Genomic DNA, 22,196 nt, shown 5'->3' on the forward strand with positions numbered 1-22,196 from the left:
AGTAGAATTAAAAAAAAATCAATAATACATATTGAAAACATATTTTCTTTTAATAATCATATGAGATATTAAAATGTGAGTCTAACCTAGTTTTTCCTGGCAAAGTACTGGCACAGTGGTATCTGGTCTACTTAGACCAATTGCATTCTCCGTCTTAACACGGAACCTGTAGGTCTTTCCTTCTTCCAGTCCAGTCACATGGCACTCAGGAATGCTGACAGTCTTAACAATTATCCAATCCCTTTCACCTTCTTCTTGGTACTCAACCAAGAACCCTGTGATGTCACTTCCTCCAGTGCGGTCGGGCCAATTCCACTGGAGCCACACCTCGGTTTTATCAGCATCTACATGATGCAGGTCTTTTGGTGGACCAGGTGGAACTGAAATATGCATAAGGAAAACAAATGTTAGTTTATTTATATATATATATATATATATATATATATATATATATATATATATATATATATATATATATATATATATATATATATATATATATATTAATATTATACATTACAAATGAAAATTTAAAAAAAATTGAAAATCAACATTATATAAGCCTAGAAGTGAAGTAATTTCTCAGGCCATACTTACACAGCGGATTCATTGCTTTGATAGCTTTTGTTGTCTCAACATATTCGCTTCTTCCAAACTGATTTTCAGCCGCCACACGGAACATGTATGATGTTCCCTCAATCAAATGTTTAGCCATCATGCTACGTTTTTTGGATGATGAACAGACTGGCACCCATTGTGCAGATGCTGCTTCCTTTTTCTCAACAACAAAGTTAGTGATGCGTGCACCTCCATTATCTTCTGGGTCTTTCCAAGACAGGTGAGCAGAATCACATCTGACATCAGATACCCTGAGATTCTGAACTGGTCCAGGCTTGTCTATAAAAACAAACAAATAAAACAACAACTTAAAACTTTGCCTGACCATTTCAAAATAAAAAAAAATTCTAGGGGTTTGACGAGATCTCATGTCACAAGATCTTGCAATATTAAAAAGTGACGATATTTCTTGTTGAGGTGAAAAGCTGTTACGCGATATCAGCATGAGTTGAGTTTGTGGCAAAACCTTTTACAGTGCTTATATTGTTCTGTCTTTTACTACATAGAATAATTCATACTCAGAAAGTAGAACTAAAGTGACATTTATTACAAGATTATTAATAGACAAATCACTTCAAAATGCACTTGCACTGTTTTTCATTTTGTGACTATAAATAAAAAGACTATTCCTCCAGTCATATATTTAGCCATTGAATATTTCTTAAAATATCGTCCCTTCTCATTCTTTTGAGCTCAATATCATGTATTGTCTCGTCTCATGAGCTAGGTGTATCGCCACACCCCTAGTATTTTCATTTTTTTAAATGTTTTGTTAGTTATAAATCATTTAAAATTTTACAATTTCTGATTTTTCATAGTCTTTGTAATATAACTTTTTTTTTTTTTACCAAGAACAAGCACGGTGCATGTGGCTGTCTTCGATCCAGCTGGATTTTCAACAGTAACTGTGTAATCTCCACAGTCTTCACGGTTGCAATAACGCATCTCTAGTTTGGTTGCTGTTCCAGATGTTTCAATATCTGCTCTTGTAGGAACATCTGCTTCATTTTTCTTCCATGTGACTTTGGGGAAAGGCATTCCCTTGATTCCACCAATTATAATAATATGGGTTCCAGCCATTGCTTTGAGTTCACGAGGCATGCCCAAATCCACTTGAAGCTCTGGGGGCTCTATAACAACAACAACAACAACAAAAATAATAATAGCATTTTATATTTTTACACATATTTGTTTAAATGTTATAATATTCATAATTAATAATTAATATCATACATATACAAATACTCATAAATTACCAAGTCTGTCTTGTGCTCGAACAGGCTCTGGGACATATGCAGGCTCTGATTCACCAGCAGCATTCACTGCTTTTATTCTAAATCTGTAAAGTGCACCATCCTCAAGGTTGATAACCTTGAATATAGTGCCCTGGCAGGAGTCAGGTGTCTGATTAACTTGAAGCCATTCCTCATCACCAGCTTTCTGATACTCAAGGAGATAGCCAAAGATTTTGCCTCTGCCACAGTCTTTTGGTGGCTGCCAAGAAAGAGTAACAGACTCTTTTGTCTTGTCAATTGCTAATGGAAGTACAGGTGGGCTTGGAATCACTGTGACAAGAAAATCATGAAAAAGGTGGAGGGTGGGTGTTAATATTTTAACTTTTTAAAACTTTTTTCCAATTAATTAATTGTAATTTTTTTTATTTAAGACATCGGATTGGGACATTGGATACATACCAATAGGATCTTTGGCATAGATGGGCTTTGAAGGTGGACTGGGGTCACCAACACCAATCACATTCTCTGCCATGACACGGAATTCATATTCACATCCCTTGAGAAGATCAGGAACCCAATATTCTGTGTTGGGGTAAATGCGGTCTTTTCCAGCTCTAGCCCACATATTGGCCTTGGTCTCCTTCTTTTCAACAATGTAGTTTGTGATTGGTTTGCCACCATCAGCTGGCTGAAGCCATGAAATCAGAGCTGTATCTTTATAGATTTCTTTTATCACAGGTGCCTGTGGTGCATCTGGAACCCCTGCAAGTGTTAGAAATTTGAGAACATGAGTAAAACTCTAAACCATTAATTAAAAGCTTTCTAAAATTCTTTATTGACTTATATTATACTGCAGAATATGTTACTTACTGAAAATATCCTTTGCTTTTGTTTCAGCAGATAGCAATGGATCACTAATACCATGAATATTTTGAGCACAAATTCTAATGATATACTCTCTTCCCTCAATCAGTTTGGGAACTCTGCATGATGTCCTTGTGCAAGATTCTGTAACAGGCATCCATAGATCCCTGTTGGTGTCTCTCTTTTCTACAGTGTAGTTAGAAATAGCAGCTCCACCATCATCCAATGGAGGCTTCCAAGAAATTACCATATAATTCCTGTAAATCTCATCAAAGACAACAGGACCCTCTGGAGGTTGTGGACGGTCTGAAAAATTCATAAAACATGATTCATCAAGTCTGCAAAATCAATTTTAAGATAATGAAATAATATGTTTGACAAAAAGTAGACATTAGCTTACCAACAACAGTAATAATACATATGCCCTTGCGTGAGCCAATGGAGTTCTCCAGAACCACAGTGTATTTTCCACTGTGGTCACGTTTTGCTTTTGCAATAGCCAAGCATAATTTATTCTTTGTGCTGGAAAGATCAATTTCTTCATTTGCCTGAAGCTCTTCATCATTTTTGAACCATTTAATTGTTGGTGCTGGTTTGCCTGAGTATCGGCTTTGTAGAGTGCAAGTTTCCCCAACACGAACAACAATCTTGTCACGGAACTCAAAATCAAGGTTTGGTGGTTCTAGTAAAGAGTATAGTATACAATAAATCAAACAGTCAATAAAAAATAGATAAATTTTTACAAAAGAAAAAAAAAGAGCAGAAAAACACTTCAGTGCATCACTTCAATTACTTACCAAACTCTTTTTTGCATGTAACTGGTTTGGTGCTGAATGATGGTTTGCCTTGACCGATTTGATTGACAGCACTAACTCGGAATTCATAAGAAGAACCTTCTTTAAGACCCACGTGTGTGAATTTACGATCCAAAAGTTTATCCTCTGCAGCAATAATCTTGAAATTGTCCTGTCCGATAAGACGAACCTCAAGAACATAGCTTGTAATGTCTGAACCTCCATCATACTTTGGAGGTCTCCATGCGACACTGATTGAATCATTTGTGATGGCTGTCACCTCAAGATCCTCTGGACGCTCAGGTACAGCTGAAGAATTTTAAATGTGTGAGACATCATACAAGTAATTAAAAGTAATGGCATGTAAAAAAAAATATTTAAAAAATACTGATACAAACAAACAAATAAACAAGGCTTACAGAGCGGATCCTTGATGACGACTGGAGCTGAAGTCTCAGAGAAGGGACCCATTCCAATAATATTTTCAGCTGCAATTCTGAAGAAGTAACCCTTGCCATCAATAAGACCCTGGACAACAGCATTATGTCTTGTGACAGTATACGTCACTGAAGTCCAGCCTCTGCGGTCAGCTTCTCTCTTCTCAATTATATAGTTGGTGATAGCTGAGCCACCATCATCTTCAGGGGAGTACCATGTCAACTTACAAGAATCATTGGTGAGATTCTCACCAGAGAAGGGCTGACCCACAGGGCCAGGGACATCTGTGAGTAGAAAAACAAGCAGTGTTTATTAGTTTTTTAAAATAATTTCAGAATAAAGATAAAAAACAAAAACAAAAAAAAACACTCACCCAATACTTCAACAATAATTGCTTTCTTCCTCTCTCCACCTGCATTTTTAGCAGTCAGTGTATAAATGCCTTGGTGTTGTCTCCTGCAACTTTTGATAACCAAAGCTGAACTTATAGAGGTGGTCTCAACAGCAGCCTCCTTTGGCAAATCACCATCATCTCTATTCCAAATGATCTCTGGAGCAGGCTTTCCTGACACATAGGCCAGGATGCGGATTACCCCACCAGCATGAACAACAATCTTTTCCTTGACAGTTGCATCCAGGTCTACTTCAGGGGGAACTAAAATATATGGCAATTAAATATAAATAAATACATGTTTAAAAAAAGAGACAAAGGTAGGAGAGAAACCTAAAATCTGAACTAATACTTACTTGTCCTGTCCTTGACTTCAATCACATCAGAAACCTCACCAGGTTCTCCCACACCTGCAGAGTTTACAGCTCTCACTCTGAATCTGTAGAGTCCAAGCTCTTTAAGACCAGGAACAACAAACTTGGTGCCTCTGATTTCCTTGTCTTTAACCTAACATAAAAAAGTAAATTTGATATATAAATATATGTGTGTGTGTGTGTGTGTGTGTGTGTGTGTGTGTGTGTGTGTGTGTGTGTGTGTGTGTGTGTGTGTGTGTGTGTGTGTGTGTGTGTGTGTGTGTGTGTGTGTGTGTGTGTGTGTGTGTGTGTGTGTGCGTGTTTGTGTATACATATATAAACATACCTTCTCCCATTCCTCTTGCCCTTCTTCTTTGTACTCTACAAAATAGCCTGTGATCTTAGATCCACCATCAATAAGTGGGGGAATCCATTCAAGATCAACAGTTGACTTGGTACAGTCTGTTACTTTTGGTGTTGGAGGTCCTGGAGGTGCTGTTAAGAAATAATACAAACGTTTAATAGACACATGGATTTGAAAAAATAAAAGTGCCACCAAAATACAGAAGTACATGAGTAAAAAAATATTAAAGAAAACAGGAAAATAATAACATACCTATGGGGTCTCTACATGGAACAGGATCTGAAGGAATACTAGGAGGGCCGCATCCAGCTGCATTGATTGCAATAACGCGGAACTGGTAGATAGCACCCTCCATGAGGCCTGTTACAATATGTGAAACTCCTAGAGTCCTGATTCTGATTGGTTCGCGATTTACTCTTGTCCAACGCTTGCCTGTAGTTTCCTTACGCTCTAGCCAATAGCCAGTTACTGGAGAGCCACCATCATATTCTGGCTCATCCCAGTTGACGGTCATAGATTCAACTGAAACATCTGTGACAGTTGGCTTCTCACATTGGCCAGGGACAGCTGTTAAGGGAAGAATGGAGTAAAATGAGTATTAGATTTTACAATTTTAACTTTTACTGAATTTGACATGGTTTATTGTTTCATTCTGTTTTCTAAAGACTAGAAATTGGAAACCAGAAATCATGTGATCATTTGTCATAATTCTACTTTTTAACAGTTACATATAATAGTACTCTAACAATGAGTAGACTGTCACTAGATATCAATTGAATACATAGTAAATATATTCCAGATAATATTTGAGTATATCCTTTAATATAATGACAATATAAAAACCAATTGTTTAATCTGAATAATGGCAAGCATAAAATTTTTCTCACACAGTATAAAAATGGGTCCTTATATATGTACATATTTCAGTAAGGCGTTCCCTCGCAAGGGATCCCCATATCTGGAGGTCATGGGTCAACTGCTGGACTTAGAGATTCTGAGTAAATGAAACTTACTGAAGAGGTTTCGTGCTTTCTCAGGTTCACTGTACAAGGGTGGTCCAATTCCATATTTATTCTGAGCCATAACACGGAACTCATACTCATGGCCCTCTGTTAGCCTTTGTACTGTGTAAAGGCATTCCTTTGGATCACTAGAGACATGGACCCATGTTTTTCTGTTTTCCTCACGCTTTTCAACAACATAGTTTGTAATCTTGGAACCACCATCATCTGTGGGTGGATTCCAGGAGAGACCAATCCTTTCGGCGAAAATCTCCCCAAACTTAATTGGTCCAACAGGTACACCAGGACGTCCTAAGGACACAAGAATAGCATATTATTATTTTTACCTTTCAAATGGATGAATCATTTAAAATTAGGAGGAAATTAAATCATGGAATTCAAGGACTTACCCAAAATGCTAAGCTTGATGTTCTTGGTGGCTGTGCCCAAACTATTGGTGGCTGTGAGAGTGTATATTGCACTGTCATCTCTCTTTGACTGCTGAATTAACAGAGTGCATTTCTCATCAGAAACAAGTTTATTGACATGTTTGTCATACTGTACAGCAGTTTTATCCTCAGGCTTGTCCTGTGGAGCTTTGTGCCAGACAAGAGATGGGAATGGACAGCCTTGTATCCTGGCAACAATGTTGACATCATATCCTTCTGCACCTTCTAAAGCCTCTCTGAGATCAATACTAGGAGCACCTAAAAAGATTTAAAAGAAACATTAGCAAATAACTAAGTGTCATATTTCAAGACACTTTATCAAAAATGACATGATCTTCAACTCACATGTCTGGTCCTTAATGACAATTGGTCCAGCAGTAACAGAGGGTCTGCTTGCCCCAGCTTCATTTACAGCTTTAACACGGAACTCATATTCACCACCTTCTTTAAGGTCTTCAATGATGAAGGCAGTCTCTTCAACATCTCTCTTGTTGCATTGTTTCCAAGTCTCTTTCTGTGGACCACTGGTATCCCAGCTCAATCTCTCAATGATGTAATGCTTTACTGGTGCTCCACCATCGTTCTTAGGAGGAACCCATGTCAAGGTTACGGTGTTCTTTGTAACAAGGTTAATTTTCACCTTGGTTGGAGGATCAGGAGGATCTTGACATTATAAGAAAATAGAAAAAAAGATGAATTAGTTAGAAAACAATTAGAGGTACGTGATGCTTTTCAAAATACTAGGCTAACCAACTTACAGATAGGTTCTCTTGCCCTAACAGGTTCTGTGGTCTCGGTAAACGGTCCAAAGCCAAGGCGATTCTCAGCTCGAACACGGAACAAGTAGTCCTGTCCCTCAAGAAGGTTGGGCACAACAAAGGCCATGCTGGCACAAGTAGCGTTGGCAATTGTCCAAGCCTTTCCATTGACAGCCTTCTTCTCAATAAAATAACTCTTGATTCTTTCACCACCATCATTATCTGGCAGCTTCCAAATGAGTCTCATTGTGGTTCTGGTGACATCAGTAACTTTGAGCTCTTTGGGTGCTCCAGGAACATCTGAAAAAAAAAAAAAACATTATTAGTTTACTTCATAGCATTTTATAGCTTCATGTTGATTTTGATTATTTTATTCTGAAATAATACACTTTGAAGTCTTTAAAAAATCTAATATATATAATAATTATATTATATATAATATAATTTTAAATAAAATTATTATATATATATATAAGTAGCAAACTCACCAAGCACATTTACTCTGACGTTGACATGCTTCTGTCCTGATTTGTTCTTTGCTGTAATTGTGTACCTGCCAGAATGGCTTCTCAAACTCACAGGAATTGTAATAACTGAGGTAGTGTCAGTAGATTCAACCTAATCCCCAAGAAAAATCATCAATAAACATTTGTTTATAAACACGTCTTAGATTCAAAAGAAACTAGTATTTTGTGTCTAAAATTAGAGAAAAGGTGTTACCTGTGAATCCACTGGTAAGATATGAAGACGATCCTTTTTTTCTGTCTTTGCTTTACCATCAAACTCCCATGTAACTTTGGGAACAGGACGTCCTGTGATGGTAGCCGGAATCTTAAATGGAGATCCAGCACGAATACACAGAAGATCATGAGCACTGATATCCATGAAGATCTTCGGTCCAGCTGTGGAATTAAAAAAATGCATAAGGTCAGGCAAAAATAAATATTGTGAGTCTTGTGGAAGTTCATTTGTATTTCAGTACAAAAGACTTTACTTTGAATGTCCTCTATGCGAACTTCAGTGGTTCTGGGGCTTGGCTCAGACTCGCCAATTTCATTGACTGCAATGATTCTGAATCTGTATTTCTTAAGTTCTGGGAGGTTTGGAATTGTGAACACAGTAGAAGGATGTAGATTTTCAGCATCATTGATCCTGGCCCACTCAGAAGTTCCTTCATCCTGGATCTCAATGATGTAACCTTTGATGGGGCGACCACCATCTTTAGTTGGTGGGGTCCACGCAAGGGTGACACTACGCTTGGTTTTGTCAGCGACCTCAGGAGCTGCTGGCATGCTAGGTGGAGCTATACACACACACACACACACACAAAACAAACATGAAATATGTTAAAAACAACATGCACACAAATCTATCCAAAATACAAATGCATTTGATTTATGTACTTACTCAATGGTTCATCAGCAACAGCAGATTCAGAAATGGCACTAGGTGGTCCAATACCAGCAGAATTGCAAGCCATTGCACGGAATTCATACTCTGTTCCCTCTATGAGACGTGTAACCTGGTATTCCCAGCCTTTCATGCCACGTTTTGACACCAGGACCTTATTCACACGAGACCAATAGGAAGTGCCCTTTTCACGTTTCTCAAGCCAGTAGCCAGTAATCGTAGAACCACCACTGTCCTTAGGTGGTTCCCATGTCAGTACCATATGGGTCTTAGAGCGCTCTGTGATAGTGACCTTCTCAGGTGGGCCAGGCAGAGCAAGAGGATCTCTAATTTGAACCTCTTCTGTTTCACAGGCCTCACTTATTCCATACTTATTCTCAGCTTTGACCCTAAATTTATAGTTGCCACCAGTTTCCAGGTTCCATACCTGCAAAAATAACATTAAACCTTATATTTAGTCCTTCAACAAGAAGATATTACTTCAGCAAATTTTCTGATTCTATTTGTCTTATATAAACAATACTCTTTTTTGACTACCTACACAAATGTTATGAAATAATTGTTTTGCCTACCCCATATCGCTTCTCAATAATGGAGTTAGTAACCTGCACCCACTCAGCCTTTTCAGGATCTTCAACATTAAGGTTTTTCATCTCAACAATGTAGTTGGTAAGCTCACTGCCACCAATATCCAATGGGGCATCCCAGGTAAGGTTGCAAGACTGAGCTTTAATATTTGAAACCGCAATATTCCTTGGTGGTGTTGGGCGATCTATGAAAAATAAATAAATAAATAAATAAATAAATAAATAAATAAATAAATAAATAAATAAATAAATAAATAAATAAATAAATAAATAAATAAATAAATAAATATATATATATATATATATATATATATATATATATATATAGAGAGAGAGAGAGAGAGAGAGAGAGAGAGAGAGAGAGAGAGAGAGAGAGAGAGAGAGAGAGAGAGAGAGAGAGAGAGAGAGAGAGAGAGAGAGAGAGATAATCATGAATCATTAAGTTGCAAAATAAACGCACTTTGGACACTCAAGCCATGACATATAGCTTGCCAATGAATATTGGCAAGCCAATGAATAAATGAATATTGGCAAGCCACCTCCCAGAACTTTGTAACAAAGCATACATTTCACAAAACGTTTTTTTTTTAATAAGACAAGGGTATTAGGCACAAGAGGAGGATTTCCATGGTTAATGTGATGAACCATGCCTATGACAATTCAACTAGGACAACTGTGTGAATTTGAGGAGAACTGACTCCATACATCCACTAAAATCACCTCAGCATGATGCTACTTGGTTTGATATTTTGTCATCCAAAACACTTTTAACTGAAGTGTTCAAGTGTCCAATACTTTTTGTTGTAAAGGATAGGATAACTTACCCAACACTTCCACTGTGATGGAATGACTGAGTGATCCCAAACGATTTGAGGCAGTAACAGTGTATGTGCCCTTGTCTATCCTTGTAACACCAGGGATAGAGAGTTTTGTATGTGATGTCACTCTGTCAATCTCTTTGGTTTCTATCAGGAGTTTCTCAGTGGGCTGGTCAATAATAACATCATCCTTCAGCCATTCAATCTTTGGCATTGGCAGACCTGTGACTTCAGCAGGCATCTCAATAGGTTCGTTTTTCCTTACTCGGATCAAATCACCTTTGAAGTGCTTCAGCATATGCAGACTTGGAGACACTATAATTATTAAAAGACAGATGAAATGTGTGTCATCAAAAAACAGATGAAATGTCTGAGACATCATAAAATCCTGTGAAGAACAGTGATGGTAAACTAGAACAGGACAAACCTTCATCATCCTGAATGACAACAGTCATGGTAATTGAAGGCTCACTTTCACCAAGTGCATTGACAGCCTTTGCACGGAACTCGTACACATGCAACTCATCAAGGTTTTCAACTGTCAAAATTTGAGCAGTGAGCAGCTCTGGGTTGACACGCTGAAAGGCTGGTTCATCTTGTCGCTTTTTCTCAATGATGTAGCCAATGATTGGACTACCACCATCATTACGCGGTGGTCTCCATTCAATAGTAACAGAGGACTTGGTCCTTTCGATATAGTGGAACTTTTCAGGAGAAGTTGGTGGACCTGGCATTCAATAAACATATGATAATATATACATAAGAACAGTTATAATAGTGAGAGTTGTTCTAGGAATAAAATCATTGTGTATGTCAGGTTTACCTTGAGGATCCACAGCACGGATTGGTCCGAGATCGACTGGAGGTCCACATCCATACTTGTTCTTAGCCACAACACGGAAAATGTACTCCTGTCCCTCAATAATACCTACAATCTCACATTTGGATGAAGGCGTCTCAATGGGTTGCCTCCATGTGTGCATCTTTGGTTCCCTCCTTTCAATAATAAACCCTGTCACATCACTACCACCATCATCATCAGGATCTGACCAATTTAACATCATTAGCTTTCTTGTAACCACAACAGGTTTCAGGTCAAGAACTGGTCCAGGAACATCTGCAGAGAGATTTTAAATGTTGCAAAATGTTATGCATGCTGTAATGAAAATGAGTGCCCACTTTGAATCCGTATTACAATTCTTACCCATAACTTCAACCCTGGTCCATGCAGACTTAATACCACTTGGATTTGCAGCTTGGATTTGGTATTTGCCATGATCATTTCTCTTTGTGGATTTAATTACAACGGTGCTGATCGGTCCAGCTTCTTCTACCTCCATACGATCTTTTTCTAATGCACCATCATCCTTTGTCCATTTCAAAGATGGAAAAGGTCTACCAGTCACATGTGCTGGAATTCTCAGCATCTCTCCAGCTCTAATGACAACTCCATTTTTCACAGAGATATCAAGCTCGATGACAGGAACCTCTGTTTTGGCAAAGAAACAGCACTATCTGTTTATCTTTTTAGATTGGAACACTTTAATTGCTTAACAATTAAACAATACCCTATAATAATTAGCATTAGTTTTATGTTCATACCTGCAGGGTTTCTCACAATTACTGCATCTGTAAAACCAGGTTGTCCTTCACCAGCACAATTGACTGCAACAACACGGATAATGTATTTTGCGCTTTCTCTAACGCCATACACTGTAAATGTGCGGTTCTTCCATGGTCTCTCTGTGGCTCGTGACCAGTCCTTGGTACCAGCAACAACTTTGTCAACATGATAACCAAAGATGTCTGCGCCACCATTGTCTGTGGGAGGATCCCATTCAACATCAATTGAAAAGTCTGAGGTGTCAACAATTCTTGGAATTGGTGGACCCGGGGGCACTGAAAGAAATAATTGTATATTAATTTTATATTAAATTTAATTCTGATATTTTAATGGTTTATATAGTCAAGTTTAATGCTACAAACTTACTGATTTGTGCCTGTGCTGTTTTTGGTTCTGACGGGGAACTGAACTTTCCAGGTCCAGCTACATTTTCTGCACAGACTCTGAAAATATATGTCAGACCCTCTAAAAGGCCCTCTACATTTATTTCCAAATCAGGAACCATGGTGCGATTGACTCTCGCCCAGTGTGTGCTGTTTACTTCTCGTTTCTCTACCCAATATCCCTCAATGGGGCTGCCATTGTCATTTGGTTCTATCCAGGTAACACGCATACTGCTGGCTGTGACATCCTTAATTTCAGGTTTCTCCGGTGCCTCTGGAGGATCTGAATTGACAAGGCAAATTAAACTGTTAGATTAACTTTGAAATACAATAATGCTGAATATGTGATCAAACAAACAGTGGAAAGTCGTAATACCAAATTGATTCTTTGCAATGACAGGTTTGGAGATGCATGGGGTTCCAGGACCATACTTGTTCTCAGCAGTGACACGGAAGAGGTACTCCTTGCCCTCAATAAGTTTTGGCACTAGATATTTACAGCCTCTAAGTAATGATGTTACAGTGATCCATCCAAGCTCAGCCTTGGAGTTATCTTTTCGCTCCAATATGTAGTTAAGGATTTCACTACCACCATCATCCAGAGGAGGATCCCACTTACAAAGGATTGAGTTCTTCCTTATCTCTTCGAATTTGAAATTGACTGGAGGTCCAGGAGTATCTAAAACATGAAAGTGTAAAAATAACCAATTCATTCTTTTACCAAAATATTCAAGGTGGACAAGGGTTTATATGTTTCTTGTAGTGTCATTCTTAAAGGCAGTGTTGACTGATGTGTTTCCATAGCAATGTGGTATACCAGACCAAATTTACTAAAACATTGTATAAATAGCTATTTGGGTGTTGGTTACATTATCCAATAGCTTGTGTGGGGTAAGTGACATCAGCAAAAAAGGAAAGTCATGCTTCATCTTCTTCAGTAAAAGAGTAAATTATCATGTTTTGATTAAAGATTACAAAGGAAAAAAATTAGAATATTATTTCAACTCACCAAGGACATTAACTTCACAGGAGGCAGAGGCAACACCATGATCATTTTCCACTTTTATGGTGAAAACACCATGATCGCCTCTGATAGTATCTTTTACAATAATGAAGGATTCACCCTGTCTCTTGGATTCAATGGTAAGACGTTCATTGAGGCTTGGGTGGTATGCTTCTTCAGGTTCCGCCGGTTCCTCCACCTCCTTTTCTTTTTCTTTCTCCTTTTCCTCTTCTTTCTTTTCCTTGTCCTCCTCCTTCTTTGCCTCTTTGTCTTCCTCCTTCTTTTCTGCATCTGCCTCTTTCTTTTCCTCCTTTCCTTTTTCTTTCTCTTTCTTCTTTTTAATGGGCCTTTCTGGTCTCTTCTTCAGTGGCTCTGGCCAAACGGTTGAATTGTTCCTCATCCATGTAATTTGGGGGTAAGGAAATCCAGAGATGTTGGCATCTAATCGGATCTCTTCACCTCGTCTCACAGACAAGCCTGATTGTAGACTACCGCTAAGGAATACTTTTGGACGATCTGAAAGCAGATAAACAAAAAATGCTTAGATATACCAATAGCTTGCATTAGATGGACTTCACATTTAAAAAAAACCTTTCTGATTTGACAAGTAACAAAATATTAAGTTCATACCAATTGCATCTGAGGCTTTGATCAAAGGTGTGCTGCGTGAAGGATCACTGACACCCGCTGCATTTTCGGCACGCACACGGAACTGATATAGTTTTTCTTGTGTCAACCCCTTAACAGTATAGGACAAAACTGGCACAAGGAAATCATTACATCTCTGAAAATTCTCTTCCCCTTTCATCATCTTCTCAAGAATGTAACCCATAATTTTGCTTCCACCATCATACATGGGAGGCTTCCAAGTAAGGGTCACACTCTCAGAAGTTGGGTTGTGTGTTTCCACATCAACTGGTGGATCAGGACGTTCTGTATTTGAGGGACAAAAAGTGATTACAAATATTATGCAAAATGAAAGGTACATCCAAATCTGTTCAATGAATCATATTACTTACGCTTCTGATCTTCAGCAATTACAGGGTTCCGAAGCTCAATAAATTCACCACCACCAATCTTGTTGACAGCTCTGACGCGGAAGTAATACTCTCCATTTTGAATGAGATCCTTAACCGGCCAGCTCACTTTGTTTTCTCCAGACATAACATTGACGTAGGTTCTCCTGCCTGCTTCTCTGCGTTGCAACACATAGTGGAGAACAGGGCTACCACCATCATAGTCTGGAGGATCCCAGGACACCTTGCAGGTGCTCTTGGTAATCTCACTAGCAACAATTTCTTTACATGGTCCAGGAAGACCTAACATTTGTAAAAAAACAAAACAAAAAAACAACAACATAAAGCAATGGCATTAGTTTAAAATGTAAAGGTGCATTTTGATTATTATGTTAGCATAATCAGTTGTTGATGGATAAAATATTCAGATAAAGCAGTCGAACTAGCAGGATAACTCAAAGACATACCAATAACTTTGACATTCATTGTTCCACTACTTGAACCATTGCTGTTCTCCAAGGTAACTTTGTACTGGCCAGCATCAGCATGTAAGCAGCTTGGAATTTCAAGATGGCAGGATGTGTACTCAGCTCTGAAGAAGATTCTGTCATCAGCCTTCAGTTCATTTCCATCTTTGTGCCATGTAATCTTAGGTGACGGCACAGCCTTAAATGGAATTGGGAGGTGCATCTTTTCCCCTTCTACAACAACAAGGTCTTTGGTCTGGAAGTCAAGGGTTGGGCTACCTGCAATGATGTGAGTAACAGGGCAATCAGTTATCCTTGAATTAAAATTTTAACAAATTATCATTTATAATTTTACACAAAAAAAAAACTTACAGTCAGCATCTTTGGCATATACGTTCTCAGAAATTTCAGAGGGCTCACTGGCACCAACAGAATTGACAGCACGGACTCTGAAGGTATACTGCTTCTCAGGAACAATGCCCTCTTCATCCCCTGCTCTGTATTTTAGCTCTTTGACAGGACGAGAGTTGACTCTCATCCACTTCTCGGTTCCAGCCTCACAGAGCTCAATATGGTAGCCAATAATGGGACTTCCTCCACTCTTTTCCGGTGCCCTCCAGGCAATACAAATATGATCTCTGGCTGCCTCCGTGATGTGCAATTCCTGAGGTGGTGATGGTGGGCCTGTCAAGATAAAGAATAGTTTCATTATGAATTACATTTCATATCAAATATTCAACCCACTTTTTAACCCAATTTTTTTTTCTTTATATTGGAAGTCCTGGAGACACCATTATTGATTCAAAATAATTAAAATAAATTTAAAAATAGGCATTCCAAACCCATTGGGCATATGCAATATTACTGAGGATGTAACTGTTCTGTTGTATGTGTACTTCTGCAGTGTGCATGTAAAAAAGTCCAAACACAATTCATTTACAATTTCAGTATATTTGAAGCATGTTATTAAGTTGTAGAAAGGCTTTCAATGCATAAGATTAAGAAAAGACAAAGCATAAAACTAATAAAACCTTTAATGCGTAACGACTGAGACAAATCAGACACAATTATTTGTTATATTTAACAAATAATCTTTAAAACTCGCTCTGGGGTCTTTAGAACCATCCCCCCGACATACCACTAAGAAGGGCCTCAGTTACCATGGATACCAACTGATAAGACATTTTATTGCTTGAAAGAATGTGAGAAGCAACCTATAGCCCTTAAAACAGACGTTCAGGCATTAATTTATAGAAATGTTCTATAAATGGACATGCACCCCAGGACATTGTGTGTATGATTACTGTCTCATGTAGTATTTTTTTGTGTATGGTATTTTTGTTTTATGCATGTTTCATGATAGAACAACGGTCAATGTAACCTCAACTATACCATGTTTGGTCGTACTTTGAAGATCTGAATTATTGTGTATATAATATTTTGATACCTGTGCAACAAATTAGTATCACAAGAATCTAAATTAGTTTTTCAATCAGCAACCAATCAAATTACATGTTCAAATGCCCTTCTAGAAGATGCCCTTTGGAGAGAGGACTCTTCAAAAAGAGTCAGACTGAAATTTCCTCATTCCAATTCGGAAGGAAATTGCAACTTTGCCTTCACTGCACTCTGAGAAAATCACTGAGAAACCATCAGCACTCTTCCTGCCTCTCCTGGTTGCCGTGCGCGTGTGGGACAGAAAGCCGGTCTGACCACATAGTCGCGGGCCAACAGGTTAATGACTTTGCCATAACTTCATTCCGCTGTTCTGATCTGTTTTTTATTTTTTTTTTACATATCTGGTTCTGACTCCCTGCCTGCAAACAAATTTTCACTTAAATTATCGATTTTTTTACACGCTCTAAGCGCTGTAAATGCTAAGGAAGAATATTTTTTCTGTGCCCATGAAAAATACCCTTTTCTTAGAATTAATGAATAATCAATACTGAGTGTTCACAGGATGAATTGATTGATTGATTGATTGATTGATTGATTGATTGATTGATTGATTGATTGTAATGTTAATGTAGCTACATCAAGTTAATCTCATTAACTGATTCAAAAATTCATAATTAGTCATAATGAAAAATCATAATTAGTTATAAATAATTATTAATATTTTCCCTTTGAACTAACTTGCTACAATGTTACATATGTTTATTTATGTTATTATACTACTAAAATTATATTGGGGTCTATATATAGCATACCTGTTGGGTCCTCAATGACCACAATATCAGTGGGTTCACTTGGGTGACCAACTCCAGCCTCGTTCTCAGCAGAGACCTGGAACTGCACTTCAGTGCCCTCAATTACATCAGTCACTCTGTAATGGCAGTCAGGACCTGAAGTCTTAGCAGATTTTACCCAACGGGTTCCAAGTTTCTCCTTCTTCTCAATGGAATATCTAGGAAAGATGGATATTTAGAACACAATTTTTGATATATCTTTTTTGTATGGTTTGAGAAATATTAATTCAAGCACTTCCAGATCACACCGCAAAGAGAGACGGAAACAGATGGCAACAGACACTTTGTCGGGTTTTGTTGGATCAGTGTGTTACCCCTTGTTAACCCCTTGATAAGCTTGTTTTCGCCAATTGAACATGCTAAATTGGCGTTAGAATGTCTAAGAAGTGCCATGCTGTAATTGTCTGCATTCTACGTCTGTCGGAGCAGTGTGAATTTGCCTTAACAGCATGATTCAAGGGTCATACAAAAAAGTCATTAAGCATGAGTTAAATGCTAAAATAAAATGAAAATTGTATGAAAAATATTTACTTACAAAACATAAAATGCAAATTAGAAATGTTGCCTTGTCAACTAACTTAAAATGAAATAAGTTGAAAGTTGAAGTACTAAAATTACTAAAACTAAAACTGAATCAATAAAATAAAATAAAATAAAATAACAACGGTAAAAATTATGAACTAATCAATTTAAAATGAAAATTGAAAAAATAAAATATAATATAAAGCCCAATTCAGAATATATTAATAAATACTATAATAGTATATTAGTATATAAATAATACAAAAATAACAACTGATACAATGGCCATATCTAACTACCTCAAGACAGGTCTTCCACCATCATTCTTAGGTGCATCCCATTTCAGGTCAACATGAGTCTTGGAGACACCAGTAATGGTCAGATTATATGGAGGTCCAGGGGTACCTGTGAAGAAGAAAAGCATGTGAGATAAATTCAAAACTAAATATCAACAAATCAAAAGGATGAAACAAGCAATAAGAAGGACTAAGTACGCACTGAAAGTATCCTTGGCGAGAACAGAGTCTTCGAGTTCACAAAATTCACTGGGTCCAACAGCATTCTCGGCAGCAACACGGAACACATAGAGAACCCCTTCATTTAGTGGGGTGACAGTGTACTTCAACTCCTTCACAGTGGTGTCCACAGCCTGCCAGCCTTTGCGTCTGACATCTCTCTTCTCAACAATGTAGTTTATGATTGGAGAGCCACCATCTCTCTCAGGTGCTGTCCATTTCAGTTCAGCGCTGTTCCTGCTACTAGAAACTACATTAAGCCATCTTGGTGGCGATGGAGGATCTAAAGGAGGATCACAATTAGAAAATGTTGTGTACAGAATCATGCACTTGAATTTTTAAATGTTAGAGCAATGGTTAATTCTAGAATTAAAATTCTGCCATCATTTACTCACTCCCAATCTTTCCCAAACCTGTATGACTTTCCATATGACTACAAAAGAATAATATTAAGAATGTCAAGAATATCCTGGCCATTATTATTATGTTTTTTTTTTAAACAACAAGAGCAAATATGTGCTTTTAACTTGTGTGCTATATTTCAAGGCTTCTGATGCCATACGATAGCTTTGTATGAGGAACAGAGAGACATTAAAGTTAACCCTAATTCAATTTCGGACTGTTCACACAACTATTGCAGTGGGGGCCCCCAAAAGCACATGAAATGACTTCTTGCTGCATGTTACTTTATTGAATTTGCGAAATGGGCTAAAGAAATTCAGCAAATTTTTTGGGGAAAAAGTTTTTTAATATATGCACAGATTCTGCCATTCTGACAGCGCTGCACGAGCTTGCGGCGCCATCGGCTGGGCACTATTAGCTTGTTAGCCAGGGTTCAAAGTGCAAAGTGTGAGAAAAATCAGTGCTAAAACAGTGCTACTCTTCAGTTGCCTGGTAACCTTTTTATGAATGGATGGATTTGAGAATGTGATATGGTTTAGTGCAAATATCTTATCTGATGTGCTGCATGTTTTGGACGGAATAATAGCTTTCAGTTTATGCTCACAGTAAATGCTTCTCTGCAAGCGCTATATGTTTGAGTCCCTCGAAATTTGGGAACGCAACATGCAGCAAACATCTTCCCAAATTCGTAATGAGAATAATTTTATAAATCTGTTGTTGTCAACAAAAAGAAGCAATAAGGTCTTAGCATTCTGTGAGCATATTCAGCATAAGAGACTTCTTTTTAAAAAAAAAAATTGTTTTAAATCGTGCATATCAGAGTCTGAACTTTTGTACTACAAGACTTTGAATATTAAAGTGCAAATTAACACCTTAGCACTCTTGTGGGTTTGCTACTGTAACAATTAAAAACCCCATATGAACTTGGGCCGGCCCTGCTTCAGATATTAGTAAACACATAATATGGACTATTTTCATGAGACATTTATGATCCCTTTGTGTCCTTTTTGAAGTATGAAATCTCCCTATTTATTGTAATTGCATGAAAAAGAGTAAACAACTACATTATTCAGAATTTCTTCTTTTGTGTTCCACTGAAGAAAGAAAGTAATATAGGTTTGGAACTGCATGAGGATAAATAAATGAAGACATAATTTTTATTTTTAACAGTATGACTTACTGAGTCTCTCCTTGCAGAGCACTGGATCACTTGGTTCACTAGGTTCACTCTCGCCTGCCACGTTGACAGCTCTGACACGGAATGAGTACTCTTGCTTCTCCATCAATCCTCTCAGGAAGTGCTCAAGAGAGAGGATACCATCAGCTACACGAACCCACTCATCGGTTCCGCTCTTGAGGAGCTCAATGATATAAGAATCAATCTTTGCACCACCGTCATGTTCAGGTTTTGTCCATTGCAGGAAGGCAGATGTTTTGGCCACATCTTTAACAGTGGGCTTACCAGGAGCCCATGGAGGATCTAAAAGAAAAAATCACATCATGCAGCATTCAAATTTTGTAGGTGAAATTGTCAAAGTAGGATATTAATCAAATGTTAATCCTACCAATTGGATCTTTAATCAAAATCTGGTCTGTCTCTTTGCTTGGTTTGCCAGGCCCAGCAAGATTCTCTGCCAAAACACGGAACTTATACTTCTTTCTTGTGGGCAATCCTTTTACCCTGCAAGCAAATTTGCATTTCAAACATATGAAAATACAAACAAACGAGTTTATGAAACACAACAATTGCATACTAGGGGGAATTGACATCTTTACATACCTAAAGTTTGTGTCCCTAATAGGTAGCTTGTTGCATCTGATCCATTTGTCATGGTCAGGCTCATATCGCTCAACCCAGTATCCAGTAATAGGACTTCCACCATCATCATCAGGCTCATACCAGGAAAGTGTAACCGCATCCTTTGCAATATCAGATGTCTCCAATTTATATGGGGGACCAGGGGTATCTAAGATATTGTTAACATATATATTAATTAATAATTTGTGTAAAATAATAGGCAAAATGTGTTTGAATTGTTGAAACAGCATCAAATAACATACCAAAGGGGTATCTGGCAATTATTGGGGCATGTTCTGCTGGGGCACCAACGCCAAACTGATTTTCAGCATAGACCCTAAAGACGTACTCCTTGAAAGCCACAAGTTTGGTGGCTTTGTATGTGGTTTGCTTCACAGTGGAGGACAACTTGTACCAGATTTCACTGTCTGCAGCCCTCCTCTCAACAATATAATTTGTCACCTTTGAGCCACCATCATCTCTTGGAGGATTCCAGGCCAACAAACAGGACTCATTGGTGATTTCAGATATATCAAAGGCAGCTGGTGGACCAGGTTTATCTAAATGGAGTTAACAAAGATTGGAAATTAATATCATTAATATATATATATATATATATATATATATATATATATATATATATATATATATATATATATATATATATATATATATATATATATATATATATATATATATATATATATATATATATATATATATATATATATATATATATATATATATACACATACATATATGTAATTAAGATATTATATTGTTTTTTTTTATGTCACACAACCTAGAATGTTGACATCAACAGTTGCAGTTGCACGGCCACTGCTGTTGACTGCCTCAATGATGTATGTAGCAGTGTCATCCCTCTTGGTCTTAGCAATGGACAGCATTGAGTGGCCAGGTTTGGTATCAATTGTGATTCTATCGTCTGGCTTCAAGACTAGGTCAGCCTTGGTCCATTTGACTTTAGGCTCTGGTTTGCCTGTGATGTCAGCAGGAAGTTCAATCTTTGTGCCAGCTTTAGCAGTCAGGCCAGCCAACAGTTTTGCATCTAGTTGGATCTCTGGAGGCTCTGTGAAAGTGTTAAGTAAAGCAGGCAAACATTGAGCTTGACCTCAAACATAAAACTCAGAATGTGAAAGCATAATCTAATAAAGTACCTTTAGGATCAACGGCCAAGATCTCATCTGTTGCCTTGCAAGGCCTACCGGCACCAAGTTTATTCAAAGCTCTCACACGATAAGCATACCACTGTCCTTCAATAAGACCAGTCACTTCAAACCTGTTTGTATAGTTAATTTAGTTTCACTTTTGCAAGTATGCACCTCAATTCAGTTTACAAAAAAAGTTATTTGAAATTTTCACTCACTTAAGCTCAGGCACTGGGTCTCCACATGGCTCCCACTTGTCAGTGCCACGTTGTAATTTGTCAACAATATAACCTTTAATTGCAGTTCCACCATCCCATTTAGGAGGCTCCCATGACAAGAAGATCTTGCTAGCAGACTTGTCTCGCCATTTAAGGTTTTCTGGTGGGTCTGGTACAGCTGTGAAACACATGCACCCACACATGAATTTAAGAGGTATTTCATACTTTTGACATTGTATATATTTAACACTGACTAATCTCTCATTAGTATTGAAACCCACTTGCAGGTGAAGACACGTTCACTGGTTCATCAATGTAGGCGGGTTCTCCAGGGCCACATTTGTTGCAGGCAATAACTCTGAACAAGTATTCTTTGCCCTCAACAACATCTGTGACTGTGTATTCTTGGTCTTGCAAACCTGACATCACCTAAAATCACATAAGCACAAGGAAACAGATCACTGTAAGTTTGCAGAACAGTTTACAGAAATTAATGTTCAAAGATATGCTAATGTCTATACCTTCACCCAGGTCTTTCTGGAGACCTCACGCTTCTCAACCTGGTAGCCGGTGATCGGACTGCCTCCATCATGATCAGGTGCCTCCCACATCAAGTGAACATGCTTTCTGGTAACTTCTGCAACCTTTAAGTCTTTTGGTGCACTTGGAGATGCTGCAGAATAAATAACTCTTTACTTTTTCCTTTCTGAAATGTAAATTGATGTATATATGACTATAATAAAATATTGT

The 22,196-nt window shown here is 37.8% G+C and overlaps 1 protein-coding gene across 1 annotated transcript in view; it reads right to left on the minus strand.

The window, feature by feature from the left end:
* ttn.2 (titin, tandem duplicate 2) overlaps window positions 1-22,196 on the minus strand; it is a 176,038-nt gene that overhangs the window by 67,387 nt on the left and 86,455 nt on the right. Inside the window, exons 135-180 of the mRNA XM_079820922.1 lie at window positions 21,968-22,119; window positions 21,728-21,875; window positions 21,447-21,624; window positions 21,238-21,359; window positions 20,862-21,149; window positions 20,323-20,619; window positions 20,042-20,228; window positions 19,827-19,942; window positions 19,442-19,741; window positions 17,843-18,142; window positions 17,644-17,749; window positions 16,784-16,980; window positions 14,946-15,257; window positions 14,574-14,852; window positions 14,110-14,409; window positions 13,721-14,023; window positions 13,097-13,606; window positions 12,464-12,766; window positions 12,071-12,370; window positions 11,683-11,979; window positions 11,285-11,569; window positions 10,904-11,197; window positions 10,508-10,807; window positions 10,087-10,395; window positions 9,248-9,447; window positions 8,673-9,102; window positions 8,260-8,568; window positions 7,986-8,167; window positions 7,754-7,883; window positions 7,266-7,565; window positions 6,853-7,170; window positions 6,469-6,765; window positions 6,071-6,370; window positions 5,310-5,624; window positions 5,040-5,188; window positions 4,697-4,847; window positions 4,323-4,604; window positions 3,931-4,233; window positions 3,515-3,820; window positions 3,118-3,399; window positions 2,724-3,023; window positions 2,313-2,615; window positions 1,875-2,183; window positions 1,467-1,748; window positions 598-897; window positions 87-380 (exon numbers count right to left, since the gene is read on the minus strand). Coding sequence (XP_079677048.1) covers window positions 87-380; window positions 598-897; window positions 1,467-1,748; window positions 1,875-2,183; window positions 2,313-2,615; window positions 2,724-3,023; window positions 3,118-3,399; window positions 3,515-3,820; window positions 3,931-4,233; window positions 4,323-4,604; window positions 4,697-4,847; window positions 5,040-5,188; window positions 5,310-5,624; window positions 6,071-6,370; window positions 6,469-6,765; window positions 6,853-7,170; window positions 7,266-7,565; window positions 7,754-7,883; window positions 7,986-8,167; window positions 8,260-8,568; window positions 8,673-9,102; window positions 9,248-9,447; window positions 10,087-10,395; window positions 10,508-10,807; window positions 10,904-11,197; window positions 11,285-11,569; window positions 11,683-11,979; window positions 12,071-12,370; window positions 12,464-12,766; window positions 13,097-13,606; window positions 13,721-14,023; window positions 14,110-14,409; window positions 14,574-14,852; window positions 14,946-15,257; window positions 16,784-16,980; window positions 17,644-17,749; window positions 17,843-18,142; window positions 19,442-19,741; window positions 19,827-19,942; window positions 20,042-20,228; window positions 20,323-20,619; window positions 20,862-21,149; window positions 21,238-21,359; window positions 21,447-21,624; window positions 21,728-21,875; window positions 21,968-22,119 — 12,225 coding nt within the window. The remainder of the gene's footprint in view (window positions 1-86; window positions 381-597; window positions 898-1,466; window positions 1,749-1,874; window positions 2,184-2,312; window positions 2,616-2,723; window positions 3,024-3,117; window positions 3,400-3,514; window positions 3,821-3,930; window positions 4,234-4,322; window positions 4,605-4,696; window positions 4,848-5,039; window positions 5,189-5,309; window positions 5,625-6,070; window positions 6,371-6,468; window positions 6,766-6,852; window positions 7,171-7,265; window positions 7,566-7,753; window positions 7,884-7,985; window positions 8,168-8,259; window positions 8,569-8,672; window positions 9,103-9,247; window positions 9,448-10,086; window positions 10,396-10,507; window positions 10,808-10,903; window positions 11,198-11,284; window positions 11,570-11,682; window positions 11,980-12,070; window positions 12,371-12,463; window positions 12,767-13,096; window positions 13,607-13,720; window positions 14,024-14,109; window positions 14,410-14,573; window positions 14,853-14,945; window positions 15,258-16,783; window positions 16,981-17,643; window positions 17,750-17,842; window positions 18,143-19,441; window positions 19,742-19,826; window positions 19,943-20,041; window positions 20,229-20,322; window positions 20,620-20,861; window positions 21,150-21,237; window positions 21,360-21,446; window positions 21,625-21,727; window positions 21,876-21,967; window positions 22,120-22,196) is intronic.

This window comes from Gobio gobio (assembly GCF_949357685.1).
Source record: "Gobio gobio genome assembly, chromosome: 7".
NCBI lineage: Eukaryota > Metazoa > Chordata > Actinopteri > Cypriniformes > Gobionidae > Gobio > Gobio gobio.